This window comes from Choloepus didactylus, chromosome 1 (assembly GCF_015220235.1).
Source record: "Choloepus didactylus isolate mChoDid1 chromosome 1, mChoDid1.pri, whole genome shotgun sequence".
Lineage (NCBI taxonomy): Eukaryota > Metazoa > Chordata > Mammalia > Pilosa > Megalonychidae > Choloepus > Choloepus didactylus.
In genome coordinates this window covers 149,144,796-149,168,973 of record NC_051307.1, presented here as the reverse complement: position 1 = coordinate 149,168,973, position 24,178 = coordinate 149,144,796, and the positions used below count along the sequence as shown (strand labels likewise).

The 24,178-nt window shown below is 36.9% G+C and overlaps 1 protein-coding gene across 1 annotated transcript in view; it reads right to left on the bottom strand.

Annotated features, from left to right (window-relative positions):
* Window positions 1-21,142, bottom strand: part of LOC119526102 (phospholipid scramblase 1-like) — a 35,752-nt gene extending 14,610 nt beyond the window's left edge. Inside the window, exons 1-3 of the mRNA XM_037824967.1 lie at window positions 21,047-21,142; window positions 19,315-19,357; window positions 16,496-16,716 (exon numbers count right to left, since the gene is read on the bottom strand). Coding sequence (XP_037680895.1) covers window positions 16,496-16,716; window positions 19,315-19,357; window positions 21,047-21,142 — 360 coding nt within the window. The remainder of the gene's footprint in view (window positions 1-16,495; window positions 16,717-19,314; window positions 19,358-21,046) is intronic.
* Between the last annotated feature and the right edge of the window lie 3,036 nt (window positions 21,143-24,178).

The following is a 24,178-nucleotide window of genomic DNA, read 5'->3' as shown; positions in this document are numbered from 1 at the left end:
ATTTATATTGTGTAGAAGGTTTGGGAAGTTTTCCCCAACAATTTCTTTGAATACTCTTTCTAGACCTTTACCCTTCTCTTCCCCTTCTGGGATGCCAATGAGTCTTAAATTTGGATGTTTTTATTTTATCTATCATATCCCTGAGATCCTTTTTGATTTTTTCAGTTTTTTCCCCATTCTTTCTTTTGTTCTTTCATTTTCTGTTCTGTGCTCCTCGAGGAGGCTGAGTTGTTGTTCAACCTCCTCTAATCTTGTATTATGAGTATCCAGTCTTTTTAATTTGGCCTACAGTTTCTTTAATTTCCATAAGATCTTCTAATTTTTATTTACTCTTACAATATCTTCTTTATGCTTTTCTAGGTTCTTTTTTATGTCTTTTATATTCTGTGCCATTCTCTTCTTCAAGTCTTTTATATCACATGCCATGCTCTCATTGCCTGTCTGTAGTTCTTTGATTAAGTCTGCCAGTAACTGTGTGTCTTCGGATCTTTTGATTTGAGTGTTTGGGTTCAGATTCTCCATGTCGCCTGGTTTTATCATATGCTTTAAGATTTTCTGTTGTTTTTGGCCTCTTGGCATTTGCTTTACTTGATCTTTAATTTGTTAGAATTGCAGCTTGGTGACATACACTTTCTCTAACTAACCAGCAGATGGTGTCTGTGAGTCACTTATTCCCCTCAAGTCAGTTCTCCCCAACTTTGTGGTATGTGGAGATCTGATTCTTTTGGGTTCCAATTGGTGCACTTAATTTGGGTGTGTTGTCGGTGCTGTCTGCCCTCAATGAGGGGCATGTGCCTGAGTGGTTAGGGAGGAAGGGCAGGTTTAATAGTCAAACCTCCCAGGTGTTCCCGGAGATTTAAGGCTGTTCTCTGCTGCTGACACAAAAGTCCTTGGTATTGGCGTAGGTTCCCTGGGATTTCCAAGCAGTTCCCCCCTCCCTGCTGTGCTTTTCCAGGAACTCTGTTGAGGGAGGGAGGGCTGTGCCACGTCACAAGTGAGTGCCGGCCTCCAGGGAAGCCCTGCGCTGCCGGGCTGTGTAGGGGCGTTCCCAGCCCGCTTCAAAGGTGGTTGAATGGGACCCATTAACTTCCCCCTTTCTGCACAGCTCCGCTCTCCCAGCTCTGGGACAATCAGCCATGGGTGTATTAAAGGCCACTGTCCACAGCCGATATTGTGTCGTGTGAGCGGTGCTGCGGGAAAGACTCCCTGTCAGGCTGGGTTTCTCGGCTGGGCTCTGTGCTGTGTGTTCAGCCCTGGGCAGGAGTAGTCCTGCCCGCTGGGGAGACGGTTGCAAGTTGTGCATCTCCCCTTTGTTTCCCTGGACCCGAGACAATCAGCAGTGGGTGTGGGAAGGGGTATCCTCAACCCCAGACACCGAGGCATTAGTCCAGACCGCTCCCGTCTTATCTGCAGCTGTTCCCGGGCTTCTTTTATTTTTTAAAAAACTCCAACCCACTGTTTCCCCCCCAATGCAGCGTGGCCGAGGGATTCAGCCTACTCATTCACTCGTTTCAGAATGCAGACTCCTGGTTTCACCAAATGCACGTTCTCTGTGGCTTTAGCAGAACTTGTCCAGCTGGTGCTACTTTGGAAGTGGTGTTCTGGGTCCTCTCTGGTTTTTTATCTAGTGTTTTCCACGGAGGTGTTTTTTTCTCTGTCTCACCTAGTTGCCATCTTAGGTTCCTCCCTCGGCATGATATATTTAAGATATTGAAAGAGAAAAACTTCCAACCAAGAATTCTTTTTCTGGCAAAACTGTTCTTCAAAAATGAGGGTGAGTTTAAAATATTTTCAGACAGACATTGAGAGAATTTGTGAACAAGATACCTGCTCTACAAAAATAGTAAAGGGAGCACTGCAGGCAGATAAGGAAAGACAGGAGAGAGAGGTATAGAGAAGAGAGTAGAAATGAAGACTATCAGTGAGAGTTAGAAGAGAAAGAGGGGGAAAATGAAATGAAATAAAATAAAATATGACATATAAATTCCAAAAGTCAAAATGGTAGACAATAGACATTATGTTGAGTGAAATTAGCCAGAAACAAGAGGATGGGTACTCTATGGATTCACTAATATGAATTAACATTCATGAGTGAAATTTGAGAGCCAAAGTTGAGAACACAGTTTACCAGGATATAGAAAGAGGTTAGAAATTGGTTATTTGATGCTGAAGGAGAACATAAGGGTTAACAAGATTGATTGTATAGATCCAGAAATGGTTAGCATAATACTGTGTGAAGGTAGCACAATATTGTAAATACTCTGAACAAAGATGAGGGTGAGTATTGTTAAAAGAGGAAAGCTAGGGGCATACATGACACCAGGAGAAAAGATAGAAGACAAAGTAAGGATTGTAAAACTTAGTGAAACCTAGAGTGGCCAATGATGGTGATTAAATACAAATATAAGAATGTTTTTAAAAGAGGGAGAACAAATGAAGGTCAACATTGCAAGGTGTTGAAAATTGGATGATACAAGGGAAAAAATACAATCAATGCAAAAAAGAGTCTATAGTTAATTATAACATTACAAGATGCTTCCATTAATTATAACAAAGGCAGTATACCAAAGCTAAATGTCTATAAGAGGGGTTATAAGGGAGTGATATGGAATTCTTGGTGGTGATGTCATTGTCTGACCTTTCCATTGTATTTTACTTTATTTTTATTTTTCTTCTATTTTTCGTATTTTTATTTTCCATGTTTTTTCTCCTTTTCCATTTTTTTGGCAGAAGAAATGGAAATGTCCTCATATAGGTTGTGGAGGTGAATGTATAACTGTATGAATATACTGGGAATCATTGATTGTTTACTTGGAATAGATTGTATGGTGTGTGAATAAAACTGTTTAAAAAACAAACAGAGGGATATAAGTGCTGGAGAAAATGTGGAGAGAGGGATATGCCTATTCACTGTTGGTAGGGAAGTAGAATGGTGCAGCCCATCTGGAGGGCAGTGCAGTGGTTCCACAGGAAGCTAATGATGGGGTTGCCATATGGTTCTGCAACCCCATTATTAGGTATATACTTGAAAGAACTGAGTGCAGGATCATGAATGGACATTGCACACTGATGCTTATGGTGGCAGTATTCACAATTCACAATGCATGGTGGTGACCTAAGGGTGCATCAACTGATAAATGGAATGGTGAGCTGCATGTACACATTCAATGGAATATCGAGCAGTGGCAAGAAGAAATGAAGTTGTGAGGTATGCAACTAGGTGAATGGAACTTGAGGACAGTATTTTGAGTGAAATAAGCCAGAATCAAAAAGATAAACCTTATAATGCCTCACTAATATGGCCTAACTATAATGTGCAAACTCTGATAATTGAATCTGAGAGCATAGGATATCAGGGGAAGGCTTATGGTAAAGTTTCCCAGATTGTAAGCTCTTACAGCAGTCACATATATTCATGAGTAGTAATGGTTATATCTAATTCCGAGATGATGAGCTGTTTGTGTAAAACTGATCAGTCCCTGGAACTTCAGGTATCTGTGTGACATCTGAGACTGAGAGCCAGAGTTTGGCAGCTTTACCCCATACAACGAATGTTAAAAAGCTGAAAAAGAGATCAAACTTTAATTAGAGTTCTGAACAAATGGACTTGGTTAGGACTAATGTAAACCAAACTAAAGGGAGAAAGATGATATTGACTGTGTTTTAAAACACCAACTTCTATGTGAGACCAAAGGAATTGATGTTCATTTGGTAGAACTATTTTTTCTGTAGCCAGCTATATAATTCAACTTGTATGGTCAGTTTATTCAAACACCATAATTACATGGAATATTGAATAGGGGGTGAGATCTGTTTGGTTTGTATGGGTTAGCATAAAGCCCTGATACATCATGGAGTAATTTGGGCAGAGAATAAAAATGTGTTTTCAAAGCCTCCTTGAGGGACTGGGGAAAAGTTGGAAATGTTAAATTTCCCCACCTGGGGAATTCCTGATATTCTTGTGAGCACTGGGGTCTACCAGTTTGTTAGGCCAAGCCCTCGATCTTGGGGCTTGACTTTATGATGCCTGTTGCTGCAAAGGAGAGGCTAAGCCTACTTATAATTGTACCTAAGAGTCACCCCCAGAGAACCTCTTTCATTGCTCAGATGTGGCTTTTCTCTCTAAACCATCACTGCAGATAAAGTCACTGCCCTCCCCCCTACATGGGACATGACTCCCAGAGGTATAAATCTCCCTGGAAATACGGGACATGACTCCCAGGCATAAGTCTGGATCCAGCATTGTGGGACTGAGAAAGCCTTCTTGACCAAAAGGGAGAAGAGAAATGAAACAAAATAAAGTTTCAGTGGTTGAGAGATTTCAAATGGAGTTGAGAGGTCATTCTGGAGGCTATTCTTATGCATTATAGAGATATCCCTTTGTAGTTTTTAGTGTACTAGAATAGCTAGAAGGAAAAACCTGAAACTGTTGAACCACAATCCAGTATCCTTGATTGCTGAAGATGATTGTATAACTATATAGTTTATATGGTGTGACTGTGGGATTGTGAAAACACTGGCTCACACTCCCTTTATACAGTGTATGGACAGATGAATAGAAAAAGGGGGAAAAAATTGAATGAATAATGGGGGGGAGGAGTATGAGATATTTTGGGTGTTCTTTTTTACTTTTGTTTTTATTTTTATTCTTATTTTCATTTTTATTTCTTGGAGTAATGACAATGTTAAAAAAATTGCTTGTGGTGATGAATGTACAACTATATGATGATATGTAATTGATTGTACACTTTGGATGACTATATGGTATGTGAATATATCTCAATTAAATTGCATTAAAAAAGGAAATTACAGTATATAAGGGTATACTACTAATTGTGTTACAAACACAATCACACATACACAGATATATAGTACATATAGACATACTATAGTATATACTCATAGAATAACTGTGCAAGAATAAAAAAGAAACTCGTAACTGAAGAAGGACACAGAAGGCCTGGGAAACAAGAGTTTGAGAGAGATTGTTTTTCCCTAGATATAATTCTGTTAACTTTGTTTTTTACTATATATAAATATTACCCATTCAGAAAAATAAATGAAGACTGCTGAGTCAAAATGGTGGCTGTGATGGTGTAGTCTGTAAATCTCCTCAAAATTCCCCACAGAAAAGTGCAGAGCAAGTATGCTAGCAAAACAAAACAAAACCACCATCAAATCATTGGTCAAAATAGATAAAAATATATCTTCAAACCTCAAAATACAAACAGTTGTAGGAAACTAGAAAATGAGTGACAGGAAATAGATATTCCTGAGAACCTGGAAATTCAGCTATTACTAACAAGTATTCACTACAAAGAAGAAAGGGCTCTCAGACAGAATAAAAGCTCACAGGACCAGTGAGAAACAGAGCTGAAATTGGGATGAAAATTGCAGACTCTAATTTGCTGGCAGTAAAGAAGGACTCTGGTTAATTTGAATGCTGCTGAAGCTGCCTAGGCATAAGATCTCCGTAAACATGCAAGTCTGGTTTTTAGGAAAATGCTTTACACTGACAAGAAGCTGCAAGAGAACCAAAATTGAGCAAGATGAGAAGACCAGGGGTAAAAGAAAGGGAATTTCAGATAAAGGTGGAAGAGGTAGAAAAGTTAGATATCAAAAAAATTAAAAGACCATATTCCTAATATTTCACAGTAAAACAGAAGAGAAATCCCTACTCTCCACCTTCCCTTGGAAATCCCCTAAAAATATAAGAAAAACCACAAGAAAATATGAGCAATTCAAAATAATTGATGTTGAATCTCTTGCAGTGATATTGTAATAAAAAGAGAATAATGTCTAAATAATGTTCCTGCCCATACACAAGATTGGAGACACTACCTATCATTCAAAACCTTTTCTTTAAATTCATTTTATTGAGTTATATTCACATACCATGCAGTCATACAAAACAAAGCTTACATTCAGTGGTTCACAGTACCACCACATAGTTGTGCATTCATCACCAAAATCAATCCCTGACACCTTCATTAACACACCCACAAAAATAACAAGAATAAAAATTAAAGTGAAAAAGAGCAATTACAGTAAAAAAGAACACTGGGTGCCTTTTTTTGTTTGTTTGTTTGTTTTCCTTCCCCCATTTAACTACTCATCCATCCATAAACTAGACAAAGGGGAGTGTGGTCCATATTTCCCAATCACATTGTCACCCCTCATAAGCTACATTTTTATATAATCGTCTTCAAGATTCATGGGTTCTGGGTTGTAGTTTGATAGTTTCAGGTATTTACTGCTAGCTACTCCAATTCACTAGAACCTGAAAAGGGTTGTCTATATAGTGTGTAAGAGTGCCCACCAGAGTGACCTCTCAGCCCCTTTTGGAATCTCTCTGCCACTGAAGCCTATTTCATTTCCTTTCACATCTCCCTTTTGGTCAAGAAGATGTTCTCCATCCCATGATGCCTGGTCTAGATTCCTCCTTGGGAGTTACATTCCACATTGACAGGGAGATTCACTCCCCTGGGTGTCTGATCCCACATATGGGGGAGGGCAGTGATTTCAACTGCCAAGTTGGCTTAGCTAGAGAGAGAGGACCACATCTGAGCAACAAAGAGGCATTCGGGAGGAGGCTCTTAAGCACAATTATAGGGAGGTCTAGCCTCTCCTTTGCAGCAACAGTCTTCCTAAGGGCAAGTCCTGTGGTAGAGGGCTCAACCCATCAAACCACTAGTCCCCTATGTCTATGAGCACATCAGCAACCATTGAGGTGGGGAAGCCCAATACCCCTGCATTCTCCACCAGCTCCTCAAGGGGGCTCTGCATATTTTTTTCATTGTTTTAATTAAGACTTTTTTTTTTCTTTTTTAATCAACTATATAAAAAAATTTTAAAAAAATACATAAAAAAACATTTCAAACAAACAATAAAAAGGGAGTAAGAAAAAGACAACTAAGCTAAGATAACTACTTTACCTCCAACATGTTCCTACTCTACCCCCAGAAAATAACATAATATAGCAACGTTTCTGTGAACTTGTTCCAATCATACCCATCAGAAATTAACAGACCATAGTCATTCCCGGGCATTCCCAGAACATTAAATTTACCCACGATAGTTTATCTGTTCTCATTGGGTTATCATTCCCCCTTCCTTAATTGCTCTCTATCACTAGTTCCCCAACATTCTGCATTATAAACCATTTGTTTTACATTTTCCAATGCTCACATTAGTGGTAGCATATAATATTTCTCTTTTTGTGCCTGGCTTATTTTGCTCAGCATATGTCTTCAAGGTTCATCCGTGTTGTCATATGTTTCACGACATCGTTCCTTCTTACAGCCTCATAGTATTCCATCATGTGTGTATACCACATTTTATTTATCCACTAATCTGTTGAAGGACATTTGGGTTGTTTCCATCTCTTGGCAATTGTGAATAATGCTGCTATGAACATTAGCGTGCAGATATCTGTTCGTGTCACTGCTTTCCGATCTTCCGGGTATATACCAAGAAGTGCAATCGCTGGATCAAAGGGTAACTCTATATCTAGTTTTCTAAGGAACTGCCAGACTGACTTTCACAGTGGCTGAACCATTATACAGTCCCACCAACAATGGATAAGAGCTCCAATTTCTCCATATCCTCTCCAGCATTTGTAGTTTCCTGTTTGTTTAATGGCAGCCATTCTAATTAGTGTGAGATGGTATCTCATTGTGGTCTTAATTTGCATCTCTTTAATAGCTAGGGAAGCTGAACATTTTTTTCATGTGTTTCTTAGCCATTTCTATTTCCTCTTCAGAGAACTGTCTTTCATGTCTTTTGCCCATTTTATAATTGGGCTGTTTGTACTATCGTCATTTAGTTGTAGGCTTTCTTTATATATGCAAGATATCAGCCTTTTGTCAGATACATGGTTTCCAAAAAATTTTCCCATTGAGTGGGCTGCCTTTTCACCTTTTTGAGAAATTCCTTTGAGGTACAGAAACTTCTAAGCTTGAGGAGTTCCCATTTATCTATTTTTTCTTTTGTTGCTTATGCTTTGGGTGTAAAGTCTAGGAAGTGGCTGCCCAATACAAGGTCTTGAAGATGTTTTCTCACATTATCTTCTAGGAGTTTTATGGTACTGTCTTTTATATTGAGATCTTTGATCCACTTTGAGTTAATCTTTGTGTAGGGTTTGAGGTAGGGGTCCTCTTTCATTCTTTTGGATATGGATATCCAACTCTCCCAGCCCCAATTGTTGAAAAGACTGTTATGTCCCAGTTCAGTGACTTTGGGGGCCTTATCAAAGATCAGTCGGCCATAGATCTGGGGGTCTATCTCCAAATTCTCAATTCAATTCCATTGATTTATATGCCTATCTTTGTGCCAGTACCATGCTGTTTTGACAACTGTGGCTTTATAATAAGCTTCAAAATCAGGGAGTGTAAATCTTCCCACTTCGTTTTTCTTTTTTAGAGTATCTTTAGCAATTCAAGTCATCTTCCCTTTCCAAATAAGTTTGATTACTAGCTTTTCCAAGTCTGCAAAGTAGGTTGATTGGGATTGCATTGAATCTGTAGATGAATTTGGGTAGAATTGACATCTTAATGACATCTAGCCTTCCTAACCATGAACATGGAATATTTTTCCATCTTTTAAGGTCCCCTTCTATTTCTTTTAATAGAGTTATGTAGTTTTCTTTGTATAGGTCTTTTACATCTTTGGTTAAGTTTATTCCTAGGTACTTGATTTTTTTAGTTGCTATTGAAAATGGTATCTTTTTCTTGAGTGTCTCTTCAGTTTGTTCATTTCTAGCATATAGAAACATTACTGACTTATGTGCATTAATCTTGTATCCTGCTACTTTGCTAAATTTGTTTATTAGCTCTAGTAGCTGTATTGTCGATTTCTCAGGATTTTCCAGATATAAGATCATATCATCTGCAAACAATGACAGTTTTACTTCTTCCTTTCCAATTTGGATGCCTTTTATTTCTTTGTCTTGCCAGATTGCCCTCACTAGCACTTCCAGCACAATGTTGAATAACAGTGGTGATAGCAGTCATCCTTGTCTTGTTCCAGATCTTAGAGGGGAGGCTTTCAGTCTCTGACCATTGAGTACTATGCTGGCTGTGGGTTTTTCATATATGCTCTTTATCATATTGAGGAAATTTCCTTCAATTCCTACCTTTTGAAGTGTTTTTATCAAAAAGGGATGTTGGATTTTGTCAAATGCTTTTTCGGCATCTATTGAGATGATCATTTGATTTTTCTCTTTTGGGTTGTTAGTGTGTTGTAATACATTGATTGATTTTCTTATGTTGAACCATCCTTGCATGCCTGGAATGAACCCCACTTGGTCCTGGTGTGTTTTTTTAATGTGTCTTTGAATTCAATTTACAAGTATTTTGTTGAGAAATTTTGCATCTATATTCATTAGGGAGATAGGCCTGTAGTTTTCCTCTTTTGTAGCATCTTTGCCTGGTTTTGGTATTAGATTGATGTTAGCTTCATAAAATGAGTTTGGCAGTGTTCCATTTTCTTCGATGTTTTGAAAGAGTTTGAGTAAGATTGGTGTCAGTTTTTTTTGGAAAGTTTGGTAGAATTCCCCTGTGAAGCCATCTGGCCCTGGGCATTTATTTGTGGGAAGCTTTTTGATGACTGATTGGATCTCTTTGCTTGTGATTGGTTGGTTGAGGTCTTCTGTTTCTTTTCCGTCAGTCTAGGTTGTTCACATGTTTCCAGGAAATTGTCCATTTCCTCTACATTATCCAGTTTGTTGCCATACAGTTGTTCATAGTATCCTCTTATAATTTTTTAAATTTCTTTAGGATCTGCAGTAATGTCACCTTTCTCATTCATTATGTTTTTTACATGGGTCTTCTCTCTTTTTGATCTTATCAGTCTAGCTAGGGGATTCTCAATCTTGTTGATCTTCTCAAAGAACCAACTTTTGGTGTTATTTATCCTCTCTATTGTTTTTTTTGTTGTTGTTGTTGTTGTTGTCCATGTCATTTATTTCTGCTTTAATCCTTGTTATTTCTTTTCTTCTACATGGTTTAGGATTGGTTTGCTGTCCATTTTCTAGCTTCTTCAGTTGATTCATTAGTTCTTTGATTTTGGCTCTTTCTTCCTTTTTAATTTATGCATTTAGTGTTATAATTTCCCCCTCAGTACTGCTTTTGTTGTATCCCATAGGTTTTGGTATGTTGTGTTTTCAATTTCATTTGTCTCTATATATTTAGCAATTTTTCTTGCTATTTCTTCTTTAACCCACTGATTGTTTAGGAGCATGTTGTTTTACCTCCAGGTGTTTGTGAATTTTCTAAGTTTCTGATGGCTATTGACTTCTAATTATATTCCATTGTGGTCAAAGAATGTGCTTTGAATAATTTCAATTTTTAAAAAATTTACTGAGGCTTGTTTTATATCCCAGCACATGATCTATTCTGTAGAAAGTTCTGTGAGCACTAGAGAAGAATGTGTATCCTGGTGATTTGGGATGTAATGTTCTATATATGTCTGTTAAATCCAATTCATTTATCAGATTGTTTAGGTTTCAGTTTCCTTATTGGTCTTCTGTCTGGTTGATCTATCTATAGGAGAGAGTGATGTGTTGAAGTCTCCCACAATTATTGTGGAAACATCAGTTGCTTCCTTTAGTTTTGCCAGTGTTTGTCTCATGTATTTTGCGGCACCTTGATTGGGTGCATAAACATTTATGATTGTTATTTCTTCCTGTTGAATTGCCCCTTTTATTAGTATGTAGTGGCCTTCTTTGTCTCTCCTAACATCCTTTCATTAAAGTCTATTTTATCTGAGATTAATATTGCTACTCCTGCTTTCTTTTAGCTGTAGCATGCATGAAATATTTTTTCCATCCTTTCACTTTCAGTTTCTTTATGTCCCTGTGTCTAAGATGAGTCTCTTGTATGCAACATATTGATGGTTCATTTTTTTGATCCATTCTGCCAATCTATATCTTTTAATTGGGGAGTTTAATCCATTTACACTCAATGTTATTACTGTGAAGGCATTTCTTGATTCAGCCATCTTATCCTTTGGTTTATGTTTGTCAGATGTATTTTTTCCCTCTCTTAATGTCCTTTAATGTACCCATACTGAATCTCTTTAGTACTGAACCTTTCTCCAAGTCACTCTCTCCTTTCTTTGTTTCTCTGTCTGTAGGGCTCCCTTTAGTATCTCCAGTAGGGCAGGTCTCTTGTTAGCAAATTCTCTCAGCATTTGTTTGTCTGTGAAAAATTTAAGCTCTCTCTCAAATTTGAAGGAGAGCTTTGCTGGATAAAGAATTCTTGGTTGGCAATTTTTCTATCTCAGAATTTTAAATGTCATTCCACTGCCTTCTCGCCTCCATGGTGGCTGCTGAGTAGTCACTACTTAGTCTTATGCTGTTTCCTTTGTATGTGGTGAATTGCTTTTCTCTTGCTGCTTTCAGAACTTGCTCCTTCTCTTCAGTATTTGTGAGTCTGATCAGAATATGTCTTGGAGTGGCTTTATCTGGATTTATTCTATTTGGAGTTCGCTGGGCATTTATGATTTGTGTATTTGTGGTGTTTAGAAGATTTTGGAAGTTTTCCCCAACAATTTCTTTGAATACTCTTCCTAGACCTTTACTCTTCTCTTCCCCTTCTGGAACACCAATGAGTCTTATATTTGTATGCTTTATATTATCTATCATATCCCTGAGGTCCATTTCAATTTTTTTGATTTTTTCCCCATTCTTTCTTTTGTTCTTTCATTTTCCATTCTGTCATCCTCCAGGTCACTGATTTGTTGTTCAGCTTCCTCTAGGCTTGTACTGAGTATCCAGAAACTTTTTAATTTGGTCAACAGTTTCTTTTATTTCCATAAGATCATCTTATTTTTTTATTTACTCTTGCAATTTCTTCTTTATGCTATTCTAGGGTCTTCTTAATGTCCTTTATATCCTGTGCCATGGTCTTGTTGTTCAGCTTTAGTTCTTTGATTAGTTGCTCCAAGTACCGTGTCTCCTCTGATCTTTAGATTTGGGTACTTGGGCTTGGGTTATCTACATCATCTGGTTTTTTCAAATGCTTTAAAATTTTCTGTTGTTTTTGACCTCTTGGCATTTGCTTGACTTGATTCGGTTCTTTCAGGATTTGTAGACCAATTAAAACCCTTATCTCTAATTTGTCAGATGTACAGCTTCGTGGAGTACACTTTCTCTGACTAACCAGCAGGTGGTATCAGTGAGCTACCTATTCCCCTCAAGCCAGTTCTCCCCCACTTTGTCTTTGTGGTTAGGGTATGAGTCTTGTGGGGTCCATTTGGTGCACCAAGCTTTCATGTGTAGTTGGTGTTTCCCGCCCTGTATATGGGGCATGTGTCTGAGTGGTTAGGGAGGGAGGGCGGCTTTAATAATCAAATCTCCAGGTGTTCCTGGAGATTTAAAGCTGTTGTAATAGTTTAATCTTTCAGTTCAGTCTTGCCACAGTTTGTCTCTGCCACTGACCCACAAGTCCTTGGTATTGGCGTATGGTCCCTGGGACTTGCAAGTGGATCCGTTTTCCAAGCCATGCACCCTAGGTCCTCTGTGGAAGGATGACTGTGCTATGTCACAGGTGAGTGCCATCCCCCCAGGGTGGTTCTGGGCTGCAGAGCTGTGTAGGGGTGTTCCCAGTCTGCTGAAAGCATGGCCGATTAGGGTGTGCTAATTTTCCCCTTTTCACACAGCTCCACCTTCCCAACTCTGGGACAATTAGCTGAGGGTGTGGGAAAGGCTAATGTCCACACCCAATTTTGTGGTGTGTGCATGTGTTGTTGGAAATACTTTCCATCACATTGGGTTGTTTGGGGCAGCTCTGGGCTGTGGACCTGGTGCTGGGCAGGAGCATTCCCTGCCCACCAGGAAGGTGGCTGTATGGGGATGCCCCCGTTTTCTTGGGAAGTTGTGGTGTTTAGTGAATTTTCTCAGTCACTGGACTTATTGCCTGGTGTCTCAGAGCTCTCTTAGCTCTGCTCTTGTCTGGGCTCAAATTGCAAGTCTTTGAGGCTTTCTGTAATGGGCTTCTTTGAGTAATTGTTTTAGAAAAAGACAAAAAGATTAAAAAAGAAGGAGGGACCCTTCTTGAAATCCACTCTTCAGACAAAGAAACTTTGCCTGAGCCCTGCCCTTTTCTGTTCTATGTTCACCAGAACTCCAAAAAGTTTCTGCTTTTATTTTTGGGTTTTCCTTGTTGTTTTTGCTATCCCTATCTCCTCTCTCCACTGGGCTGACTGCTCCTGGGTTCTCTGGTGTCTGGTCTCAGTCTGTTTATATTTGGAGTTTGGATCAGTAGAATGAATTGCAGATAAGAACCAGAACTGCAGTTCTCCCTCCTTGTTCCCAGCTTGGATGGCCCCTTCTCCCACAGGACTGAGCCTGGCAGGGAGGAGCATGGGTCCCCTGGCTGCAAAAACTTACAGATTTTGCTGAATTTAGCTGTTCCTTAATTAGATTATTGTTCCCCCTCCACTAACTGCTATATATATCTACGTCCCCTATATGCTACAATATGAGTTCACATTAGTGGTAACATACAATGTCTTTCCTTTTGTATCTGACTTATTTCACTCAACATTATGTCCTCAAGGTTCATCCATGTTGTCATATACTTCATGACCTCGTTCCTTCTCACTGCTGCATAGTATTCCATTGTATGTATGTACCACATTTTATTTACCCATTCATCTGATGTAGGATATTTAGATTGTTTCCATCTCTTGGCAATTGTGAACAATGCCACTGTGAATGCCAGTGTGCAAATATCTGTTCGTGTCACTGCTTTCAGGTCCTTTGGGTAAATACCGAGAAGTGAAATTGCTGGATAGAGTAACTCATACCTAGATTTCTAAGGAACCACCAAACTGTCTTCCAGAATGACTGAACCATTATACAGTCCCACCAGCCATGAATAAGAGCTCCAATTTCTCCACATCCTCTCCAGCATTTGTAATTTCCTCTTTGTTTAATGGCAGCCATTCTTATTGGTGTGAGATGATACCTCATTGTGGTCTTGATTTGCATCTCCCTAATAGTGAAGATGAACATTATTTTCATGTGTTTTTCTTTATATCTTCATAGGTATTCTCCTATCATAGATTCATAATTCTCTATAGTTAAATTCCCCTATTTAGAATACTGTGAGGTCTCTGTCTCCTCCACTGGACAAAGACTGGTACCATAACACATAGATGAAGTAAAATCTTTGAAGATAAATTAGAAAATATTTTAAGTGAATTAAAATTATAACAGAAACTACCAAATTTGCAGCTAAAGCAATGTTTAGAGAAAGTTATAGAAAGCTATATAAATAGCCTTAAATGTTTATATTAGAAATGAAGAAAAATTTAAAACCCATGATAAAAGTTTCACTCTTAAGAAGCTAGGAAAAGTAGTAAAAGAAAATAAATAATAAAGATTAGAGTAAAAAAATCAATGGAATAGGAAATAGACAAAAAATAAGGAAAATAAATGAAAACAAAAATGACTCATTGAAATGACCACTAAAATTCATTAAATTAATCATGGACAAAAATAAAATATAAATTACTAATACCAGGAATGAAAAAGGGACTATCACTATATAATCTACAAGCATTAAAGGATAATAAGGTAATATGTTTACAACTTTATTCCAATAAATTCAACAACTTAAGTGAAATTGATAAATTCCTTGAAAGTTTCAAATTATAAAAAATAGAAGACCTGAATATTCCTATATATATTAAGGAACTTTTGATTTTGAAACAAAAATCATTTATATACACAACTCCAGAGTGAAATAGCTTCACTGATGAATATAATGAAAGGAATTTATAATCCTAATCCTACGCAATCTCTTTCAGAAAAGAAAAGAAGAAACACTTCCCAAATCTTCTTTTTATGACACCAGTATTATCCTAATTCCAAAGTCACACAAATAACAGATCATTGACTAGGAGAGTCACTATTAGCCAGATATTAATTCTTCCCAAATTAATTCATAGATTGAATACCTTTGCAAACAATATCTAAGTGGGATTTTTGAAAAAATATAAAATATTTTTCTAAAGTTTATTTACATGAAAATGCAAAGGACCTAGAAGAACCAAAACAATTTTTAAAAAGAAAACAAAATTGGAAGACTTATACTATCTGATGTTAAGATTTACTGTAAACAATTTAGTATTGTCGTGAGGATTGATACATAAATCAATGGAACAATGGAAGAGAATGGACTCCAGAAATAGACACACATATATTAGGAACTGTTTTCAAAAAAAAAGGTACCAGCAGTTCAAAGGAAAAAGATAGTCTTTCCCAAAAAATGCTGTTCAAATAACTGGATGTCAAACTGCAAAAGATGAACATCAAACCTTCCTCACATATACACAAAATATAATTCAAATTGGAACATAGGCCTAAATATAGAACTCTGGAGAAAACATGAGAGATTTTTGTTACTTTGTAGTAGGCAAAAAGTTCCTAGGTAGGACACACACACAAAATGAACCATAAAATAATATATATGATAAATTAGATTTCCCCAAATTTGAAATCTTTTGCCTTTCCAAGAACACACTGTAAAGGAAATGAAAAGGCAAGCCATAACTCCAGTGACAATATTAGTAATATTTATATATATCTGACAAAGGACTTATATTCATAATATATGAAGAATTCTTATAGCTCAATAATAAGAGGATAAAGAGTTTGATATTTAAAAATGGTCAAAATTTTTGAACACTTTAAAAAAGAAGACATTCAAATTGCCAGTAAGCACGTGGAAGGAAATGAAAATAAAAATATCACATAAATATGTGTGTGTGTGTGTAGCCACTACATGTCCCGTATAATGACTAAAATTTAAGAAGATCAACAGTATCAACTATGGGCTAGAACATAGGACAAATGGAACTCATGCATTGCTGGTGGAAATGTAAAATAGTACAACCACTTTAGAAAACTGTCTGTTTCTTATAAAGTCAACATACACTTATCAACCAAATGACCCACTAATTATATTCCTAGACATTTACACAAAACAAATGAAATGTCTGCACAGAAACCTGTACATGAAATATCATAGTATCTTTATTTGTATAGCACACAATTGGGAAAAATACCAACAAATGTTCAGTTTACATCTATTGAAGAGAATAAAACATGCCTCTGATAAGAAGCTATTAGTGCCCTACAGTATAAAAGCCTCCCAGGAAACGTGAAACAGAGAAACTCATTTGTGGCTAGTCTAGTTCACAAATAAAAACGGGACAGAGGTGAAGCCTTGGATGGATGCTTAGTTATTTTAGAGTAAAAAACCTCTAAAGATCTTGTGATCTCCATTGCCTGAAAAAAATTTATAGTGTTGTGCATGATTTTCAGCCTGCAGGTTTGTGATAACAAAATTGAATTCTGTCTCTGACATATTTCATTCCAGAGAGTTTTTCATAGCTAAGCTCAATGTTTCAATTTTAACAGTGCTGAGGTTTTCTTGAAGGAACTCAAATACTTTCTAAATCACATGATATAAGTAACATCACTGACCTTTTGTAAGCAGCAGTTACTCCAGCAACAGCTACATCTTAGAGATCTATGCAGAGCAATTACATCTCGGCCAATATTATCATAAATTGTCATAGTGAAAGGTCTCCAAGGTCCACAAAATTGTCGGAGAAACCAATGACTTTTCTCTTCTGCAAAATAAATTCTCTGTCCTTGATTGTTCATGATTTCATATTTGTTACTAGTTTCAAGACAAGTGAGCACTAAAGAATGAAGCAATGCATTGAATTATTAGTAATACTGATGGAAGACTTGTACAAATTGTATAGCAAAGCACCTTCAGACATGCAACTTATATTGGGTAGCAAACTACCATTTTTCACTGGTATTTAGTTTCCCCATATAGCTATTCTCTGGTTCATATTAGTGCTAAAATTCTATATGTGGCTTTTTTGTAACATTTTAAAATTTCAGACAAATTTATCTGTTACTGTTAAGTTTTGAGTTATTTTAAATTGTATTTCTTTTCATATTTTTCTGCCTACAGAATATAAAAAAGAATATAATAGTTCTCCACATCAAGAAAGAATAATTTACTTTTGCTAAATTGGGAGAGAAACCCTCTCATATATTGTCCAGATAACATAATAATAAAATTCATCTCTTTTTTAAGCAAATGGAAATATTATTTTTTGTTAAAATAATTTTATACCTGTGATCCTACAAATGAAATACTAAAAATTAAAAAAGCTTTATGCACCAAAATATTCATTAATGCACCTTTTGAAATTTTTTTAAAAAGGAAACAAAGTAAATCCCCATCAATAAGAGGCAATATGTAGTATACCCTCTTGAGAATTTTTAGAATTTTCATTGAGAATGAAGCAATGCATTGAATTATTAGTAATACTGATGGAAGACTTGTACATGCCTCTGATAAGACTTAAAATGTTGTTTTTAAGATAAATGCTGTTTTTAAGATAAAACAAAAGTAACAGAAACAACATTAAATGAATAAGTATAAAGTTATGTGTAAATGATCAAAAGCAGATTTTTAAAAAATATGAATAATTTTTAAAAGACTAGAAAAAATGTGTCAGTAGTTGCGCATGGTTGATTTTTACTACCACCTTTCTAAATTTTTCAAATGTTTGATGAATATGTATTGCTCTGTTATTAAGATATGTACAACATTTTTTTTAAATGTTAAACTTTGAAATAGTTAATCACAGACTTTTCTCATTTTTTATGGTAATGGGCATATGAATATAATTTGGCTTTTATATTTTACCAACATATTTGATAAAATTATTTTTATTTGACATTGAGAGCTAAATAATGGTTTTAAACTTATGAAAATAACATTTTCTTACTGTCTTTTAAAATTAATTTCCCTTTATGAATATGAATTGCACATGCATGGTAAAAATTTTCTAAAATTCAAAAGAGGATTCAAAATTAAAAATAATTCTTCCTTCCAGTTCTATCCTATTCCCCTTCCTTCTTCAATTTTATATGCACCTTTCCAGAGATATCCCATATGAATATCATATGAAAAAACTATGTATATTTTAAATGCAAACACACAAAATACTATATATCTTATTCTGCAATTGCTTTTTATACTTAACAACACTTTGGATACATTATTAACAATTTTGTAGAGTTTCTTTTTAATAACTGCATGGTCAAGTCATAAGATGGTATCATCATTTAGAGCAGTAGTTCTCAAGTTTTAGCCAGCACCAGAATCATCTGAAGGGTTTGATAAAGCACAGATTATTGAACCTCATCCCTGGATTTTCTGATTCAGTGGGGTCTTTGGTGGAGCCTGAGAATTAGCATTTCTAACATGTTTCCAGGTGATACTATTGCATTGTCACACTTTGAGAACCACTGGTTTAGAGAACCAATTCATTATTCATGGATGTTTAGGTATTTTCCCTTAATATTTTTCTATTTTTTGTGACTTAAATTACAAGTAGCAGGGGCTGTATCTGTTCTTCAAATTACCATAACTGGTATTTACCTCTTTTATTACTTTTATGACTTCACACTGTACATTTTAGTTAAGTATATTCATCCCTCATGCTTCAGGGCAAGCCTGAGTGTGACTTTTCTTTGATTCTCTCAAAATGCCTAGTATGCCTTGTATATTGTAGGCAGTCAATGGTGTTTCTAGAATAAGTCATCTTTCCTAAAATAAAATATTTTAGTGTAATATGGAAAGAAAGAAAATGTTCTTTTATTACGTATCTAAATTAGAATTACATAAAAGAATAAATGCCTATTTTAGTGTCAGATCTTTTAATCGGTATAAAAAAGGTCAATAATGATAATACCATTTTAACTATATATCAATTTTATTTACATGTATTAGAGCTTCATCTACATGAAAGAAATACCTGTATTAAGTTGAATATAACTGAGAAGACATAGAACATTGCATTCTAAAGCACATATTAGATTAATTTCTCAGACTTGGAATCAGAAGCTTACCCAAATTCTGTTTCTACTAGCAGAACTCCTGAAGAATCTGGAATCATTGCTTCTCTGGAATACCTGTATCTACGGAATTCTGGATGGGAAAATCCCTTTGGGAATTTGCTTAGTAAGATTCAAAGTGCAAACCAGAATCTTCAGGAGTGAACTTGGAGTTAGTATCTTTTACCTTTCCCATGAGAAAACTCTCCTGAATGTACTTTCTCACCACCTAAAATTCTTCTATATATTCTCTTCATTTTGCCAGTGCTTAATTTCCCAGAGACATAAGAAGTACTTTAATTTATAATGGTTTATCTAGCTAAAGAAAAACAAATTACATCTACAAGAATAAATAAATCAGTGCATTTGGTACATACCTTCCAGAAGTTCAACATGTTGACACACTAGTAACTGATTAACCTATTAAGGTAGAAAATAAATGATGGTATGAAGTTATCAAGCTAAATTTAAAGCACATATCAACACATATACAAGTTAATACTTACATTTCAAATATTTAAAGTAGTGAATTTATTCTCAACCCCTCCAATCTTTTCTGTCACATCTCATATATTACAGTAATTTAAAACTAAAATTTAATGTTTTTTTTTTACCAGAAGAAATGGCACATACAAAAATGTTATGCATCTATAAAGTGATCTTTTTTATCTATTATCAATGTGCTCAATATTTTGGCTAACAGAGCTTTACATATTTTTACTAGAAACATTTTTCAAATTCAGAGAGAAACTTCTATCTTGAAGTAAATCTAGTCGTGAAAAATTTCTTTAAAATATTTTAGTATAGTCTTTATCCTAGTTTTAAGATTTTTCATTAGATTTATATCATAGTTTGTGTAAAATAAATAGTCAAACATTAGAAATGTAACCAATCTTTTCAAGAAGGAACATATTTCATCTTTAAAATATTACAAGGCAAAATAAGAAATGGCAATGATTATACTTGCCAAAGTTAATTATTCAGCAAGAACACCACGGGAAATTAAATCAGAATTGATAGCATGAAGGCAGTGGTTTATGTGTCAATGTGGGGAGGCTCTGGTGTCCAGTTATTTAGTAAAACAGTAGTATAGATGCTGCTGTAAAGATTGCTCTCAGTAATGTGGGTGGGCCTCACAGTTTTTGTCTTAAGGCCTCACAACTATAATATGAGCTCCTGTCTGAGTTTTCAGCTTCTCTTCTGCCCTATGGATTTCAGATTTATCAGCCCCCACACATGCATGTGAGTCAATTCCTTAAAACAAATCACATGTGTGTGTGGGTGTATGTGTCTTATTGGTTCTATTTCTCTGAAGAACCCTGACTGATACAGATTTTGGTACTGAGATAGTTCTAGAAGAACAGAATCTTAAGAATGACTTTTCTGAACTGGTTCTGGGGTTTCTGGAATTGGTTTCCTAATCTGATTATGTTTAAAGGAACTAATGACTATTTCCAGTGCAAAAGAAGGCATTGACAGTCCATGGCATGAAGTGGCAATAGAGATATGCAGAAGTTTGCCATTGAATATTTCTAATCAATTCTTAAGAGTCAAGATTCTGAGTGACAATGTATTTGATACTTTAGAACATGTTTTGTCAAACTAATGAGTATAAGGAGATTGGCTGGTGACTGCTAACTGCACTAGAGAAAATAGAGAAAGAAAAAGAGGAGCTCAGGGTTTCAAATTTCCAGCCCAAGTGCCACAAAATTGACTGAAAGTTTACATGTATGCTGGAAAGACCTTATCTCTTAGCGTCACAGAGCTGAAATTTCTCAAAACCAGACCCAGGGTCTTGACCTACAAGTGGCTGAATTACAATGTAAATTTAATTCCAACCTCCCAGGGCTGAAATATGGATTAAAGGAGTCCCACAATAAATGAAGTTGAAATGCCAAAACTGCCTTGATATACTGTAGAGGGAATGTATCCAAAAGCTTAAGAAGATTGGAATGTTTGAGTGGATTTATTATGTAAAACCTACTCTCCCACCAAGGATAGTTTAGAGGACATGAATTCACCATACCTATGAGAAATAAATCTGTGAGTGTAGTCCCACCATCCTTGAAGCACTCTATGGTTCACTCTTCTCTGAAGGTCAGAAATTACACTGGGAACTGTTGCTACTGAACTGGGATACTCAAATGCAATGAGGATAACTGGATTCTGGGGAGCCAAGTGGTGGCACTTAATGGTCAAAGACATGGTAGGTGTGGTTGATATTGGAGAGCAGAGTTAAAGCAGTAATCAGAATATTCAGTGACCTATATCTTGTCTACTTGATCATGGTGTTCCTTATAGGAACAATCATCTGGGTGTTCCTGTAAGGGACCTAGATGTATGCATCTAGGTTTACTAAGTTCTTATTTGATCTGCATAAGCAGAGGAGTTCTAGGTCAAGTGAACAGAAGTTTAACTTGAATCACTAAAACAGAGTCATGGTCTCTCAGTTCCTTGATCTGAGTAAGTTAACAGACCCAGACCCCTTGAAGGAAAGGGAGACTGGATCTCTGAAAATGTCTCTGAACTGACACTAATTCCAGAAGATACAAAATGTCACTGTGGTCTACCAGTCAGAATAGAGACTTATGGAGGTTAGGTGATAAGCAGAGTTTTCACTCAGGTCCATCTCACAGTGGGTCCAGTGGATCCAAGAATGCATCATGTGGTCATTTTTCCCAGTTCTGGAATGTATACTTGGAAAAGACATACTCAGCAACTGGCAGAATCTCCACATTGTTTCCCTGACCTAGAAAGTGAGGACTAATATGGTAGGAAAGACCACTTGAAAGCTATTAGAACTACCTCTACCCAGGAAAATAGTAAACCAATTGCATTCATTTAGGAATTTCAGAGATTAGTGCCAGCCACCTCAAGAACTTGAAGCATGCAGGGGTAGTGATTCTCACCACACTCCATTCAACTCGCCTATTTGACCTGTGCACAAATAGATGGATGTTGAATAATGGCAGTCAATTATGGTGGTGACTCCAATTGCAGCTGCTGTTCCAGATGTGGTTTTATTACTTCAGCAAATTAGCACAACCCTGGTATCTGGTATGCATCTATTAATTTGGCAAATGTTTTTTCTCAATAACTGTTAGTAAAGACAACCAGAAGCAATTTGATTTCAGCTAGTAAGGTCAGCAATACCCCTTAACTGTCCTGTCTCAGGAGTATATCAATTCTCCAGCCCTATGTCATAATCTAGTTCACAGAGAACAGGATTGCCTTCCACAAGACATCACAGTGGCCCATTACATTGATGACATTATGTTGATTGGACCTAGTGAGCAAAAAATAGCAACAACACTAAGCTTACTGGTAAAATACAGGTGTGTCAGACAGTGTGAATTACATTCAAAGAAAACTCAACTTCCTTCCACCTCAGTGAAATTTCTAGTGGTCTAGTATTGTAGAGCATGTCAAAATATCTCTCCTGATTTGAAGAATAAATTGTTTCATCTGACTTCCCCTATGACCCAAAAGAGGCATATACCTAGTGGACCTCTTTGGAGTTTGGAGGCAACATGTTACTCATTTGGGTGTATAATTCTGGCCATTTACTGAGTGATCTAGAAGCTGCTAGTTTTGAGTGGGACCAAGAACAAGAGAAGGCTTTGTAACAGGTCCAGGATGCAGTGCAACTTCTCTGTCACTGGGCTGTAAGATCCAGCAGATCCAATGAGCCTTAAGTGTCAGTGGTTGATACAGAGGTCATTTTGTGCCCTTGGCAGGCTCATATAGGTGGATCAAAGCACAGACTCAGGATATTGGAGCAAAGCCCTGCATCCTCTGCAGGAAACTACTCTCCTTTTGAGAAATTGCTATTGGCTTGCTACTGGGCCTTAGTAAAGACTGAATGCTTAACCATGGGGCAGCATTATCATGTGACTTGGAACATTAAGCCATAAAGTATGTTATACACAGCAGCATTAAATGAAACACCCATTAAGTGGAAGTGGTATAAATAACATCAGTCTTGAGAAATCCCTGAAGGCACATGCAAGTTACACAAGATAGTGGCCCAAATGTCCATGGCCTCTGCTCCTTACATTGGCATCTCTTTTCCAGTCTTCACCTATGGTCTTGTGGGAAGTTCCTACAATTACTTGAGTGAGGAAGAGAAAACTCAGGCCCGATTTACAGATGGTTCTGTGTGATATGGAAGCAGCACTTGAAAGTGCACACCTTCAGAACTAGAGCCCTTTCTGGGACATCCTTGAAGGATAGTAGTGAAAGGAAATCCTCCCAGTGTACAGAACTTCAAGCAGTGTACCTAGTTGTACACTTTGCTTGGAAGGAGAAGTGGTCAGAGGTGCATTTATATACAGATTCACGGGCTGTGGCCAATTATTTGATGGGATGGTTAGGGACTTGGAGGGAACATGATTGGAAAATTGATGACAAGGAGTCCTGGGGAATGATATGTGGATAGGTTTCTCTGAATGGGTAAAAAACATGGAAGATATTTGTGTCTTATTAGAATGTTCACACAAGGGGTTACCTAAGTAGAGGAGGAGTTCAACAATCTAATTGATAGGATGACCAGTTATGTGCATATCGAATTAGTCTCTTTTCCCAGCTACTTTTGTAATAGCCCAATGGGCTCAGGAACAGAGTGGATATTGTGGCATTGTGCCAGTTTGAATGTATTGTGTCCCCCAAACGCCATTATCTTTGATATAGTCTTGTGGGGCAGACGTTTTGGTGCTGATTAGATTTGCTTGGAATGTGCCCCACCCAGCTGTGGGTGATGACTCTGATGAGATATTCCCATGGAGGCATGGCCCCACCCATTCAGGGTGGGCCTTGATCAGTGGAGCCATATAAATGAGCTGACTCAAAGAGAAGGAACACAGTGCAGCTGTGAGTGACGTTTTGAAGAGGAGCAAGCTTGCTAGAGAGGAACGTCCTGGGAGAAAGCCATTTTGAAACCAGAACTTTGGAGCAGACGCCAGCCACGTGCCTTCCCAGCTAACAGAGGTTTTCCGGATGCCATTGGCCATCCTCCAGTGAAGGTACCCGATTACTGATGATGTGTTACCTTGGACACTTTATGGCCTTAAGACTGTAACTGTGTAGCCAAATAAACCCCCTTTTTATAAAAGCCAATCCATCTCTGGTGTTTTGCATTCTGCAGCATTAGCAAACCAGAACAGGCATATTAGGTTATATGTGGGTTTAGCAATATATACTTTCACTAACCAGTGCCTTTCTGGCTATAGTCACTGCTGAGTG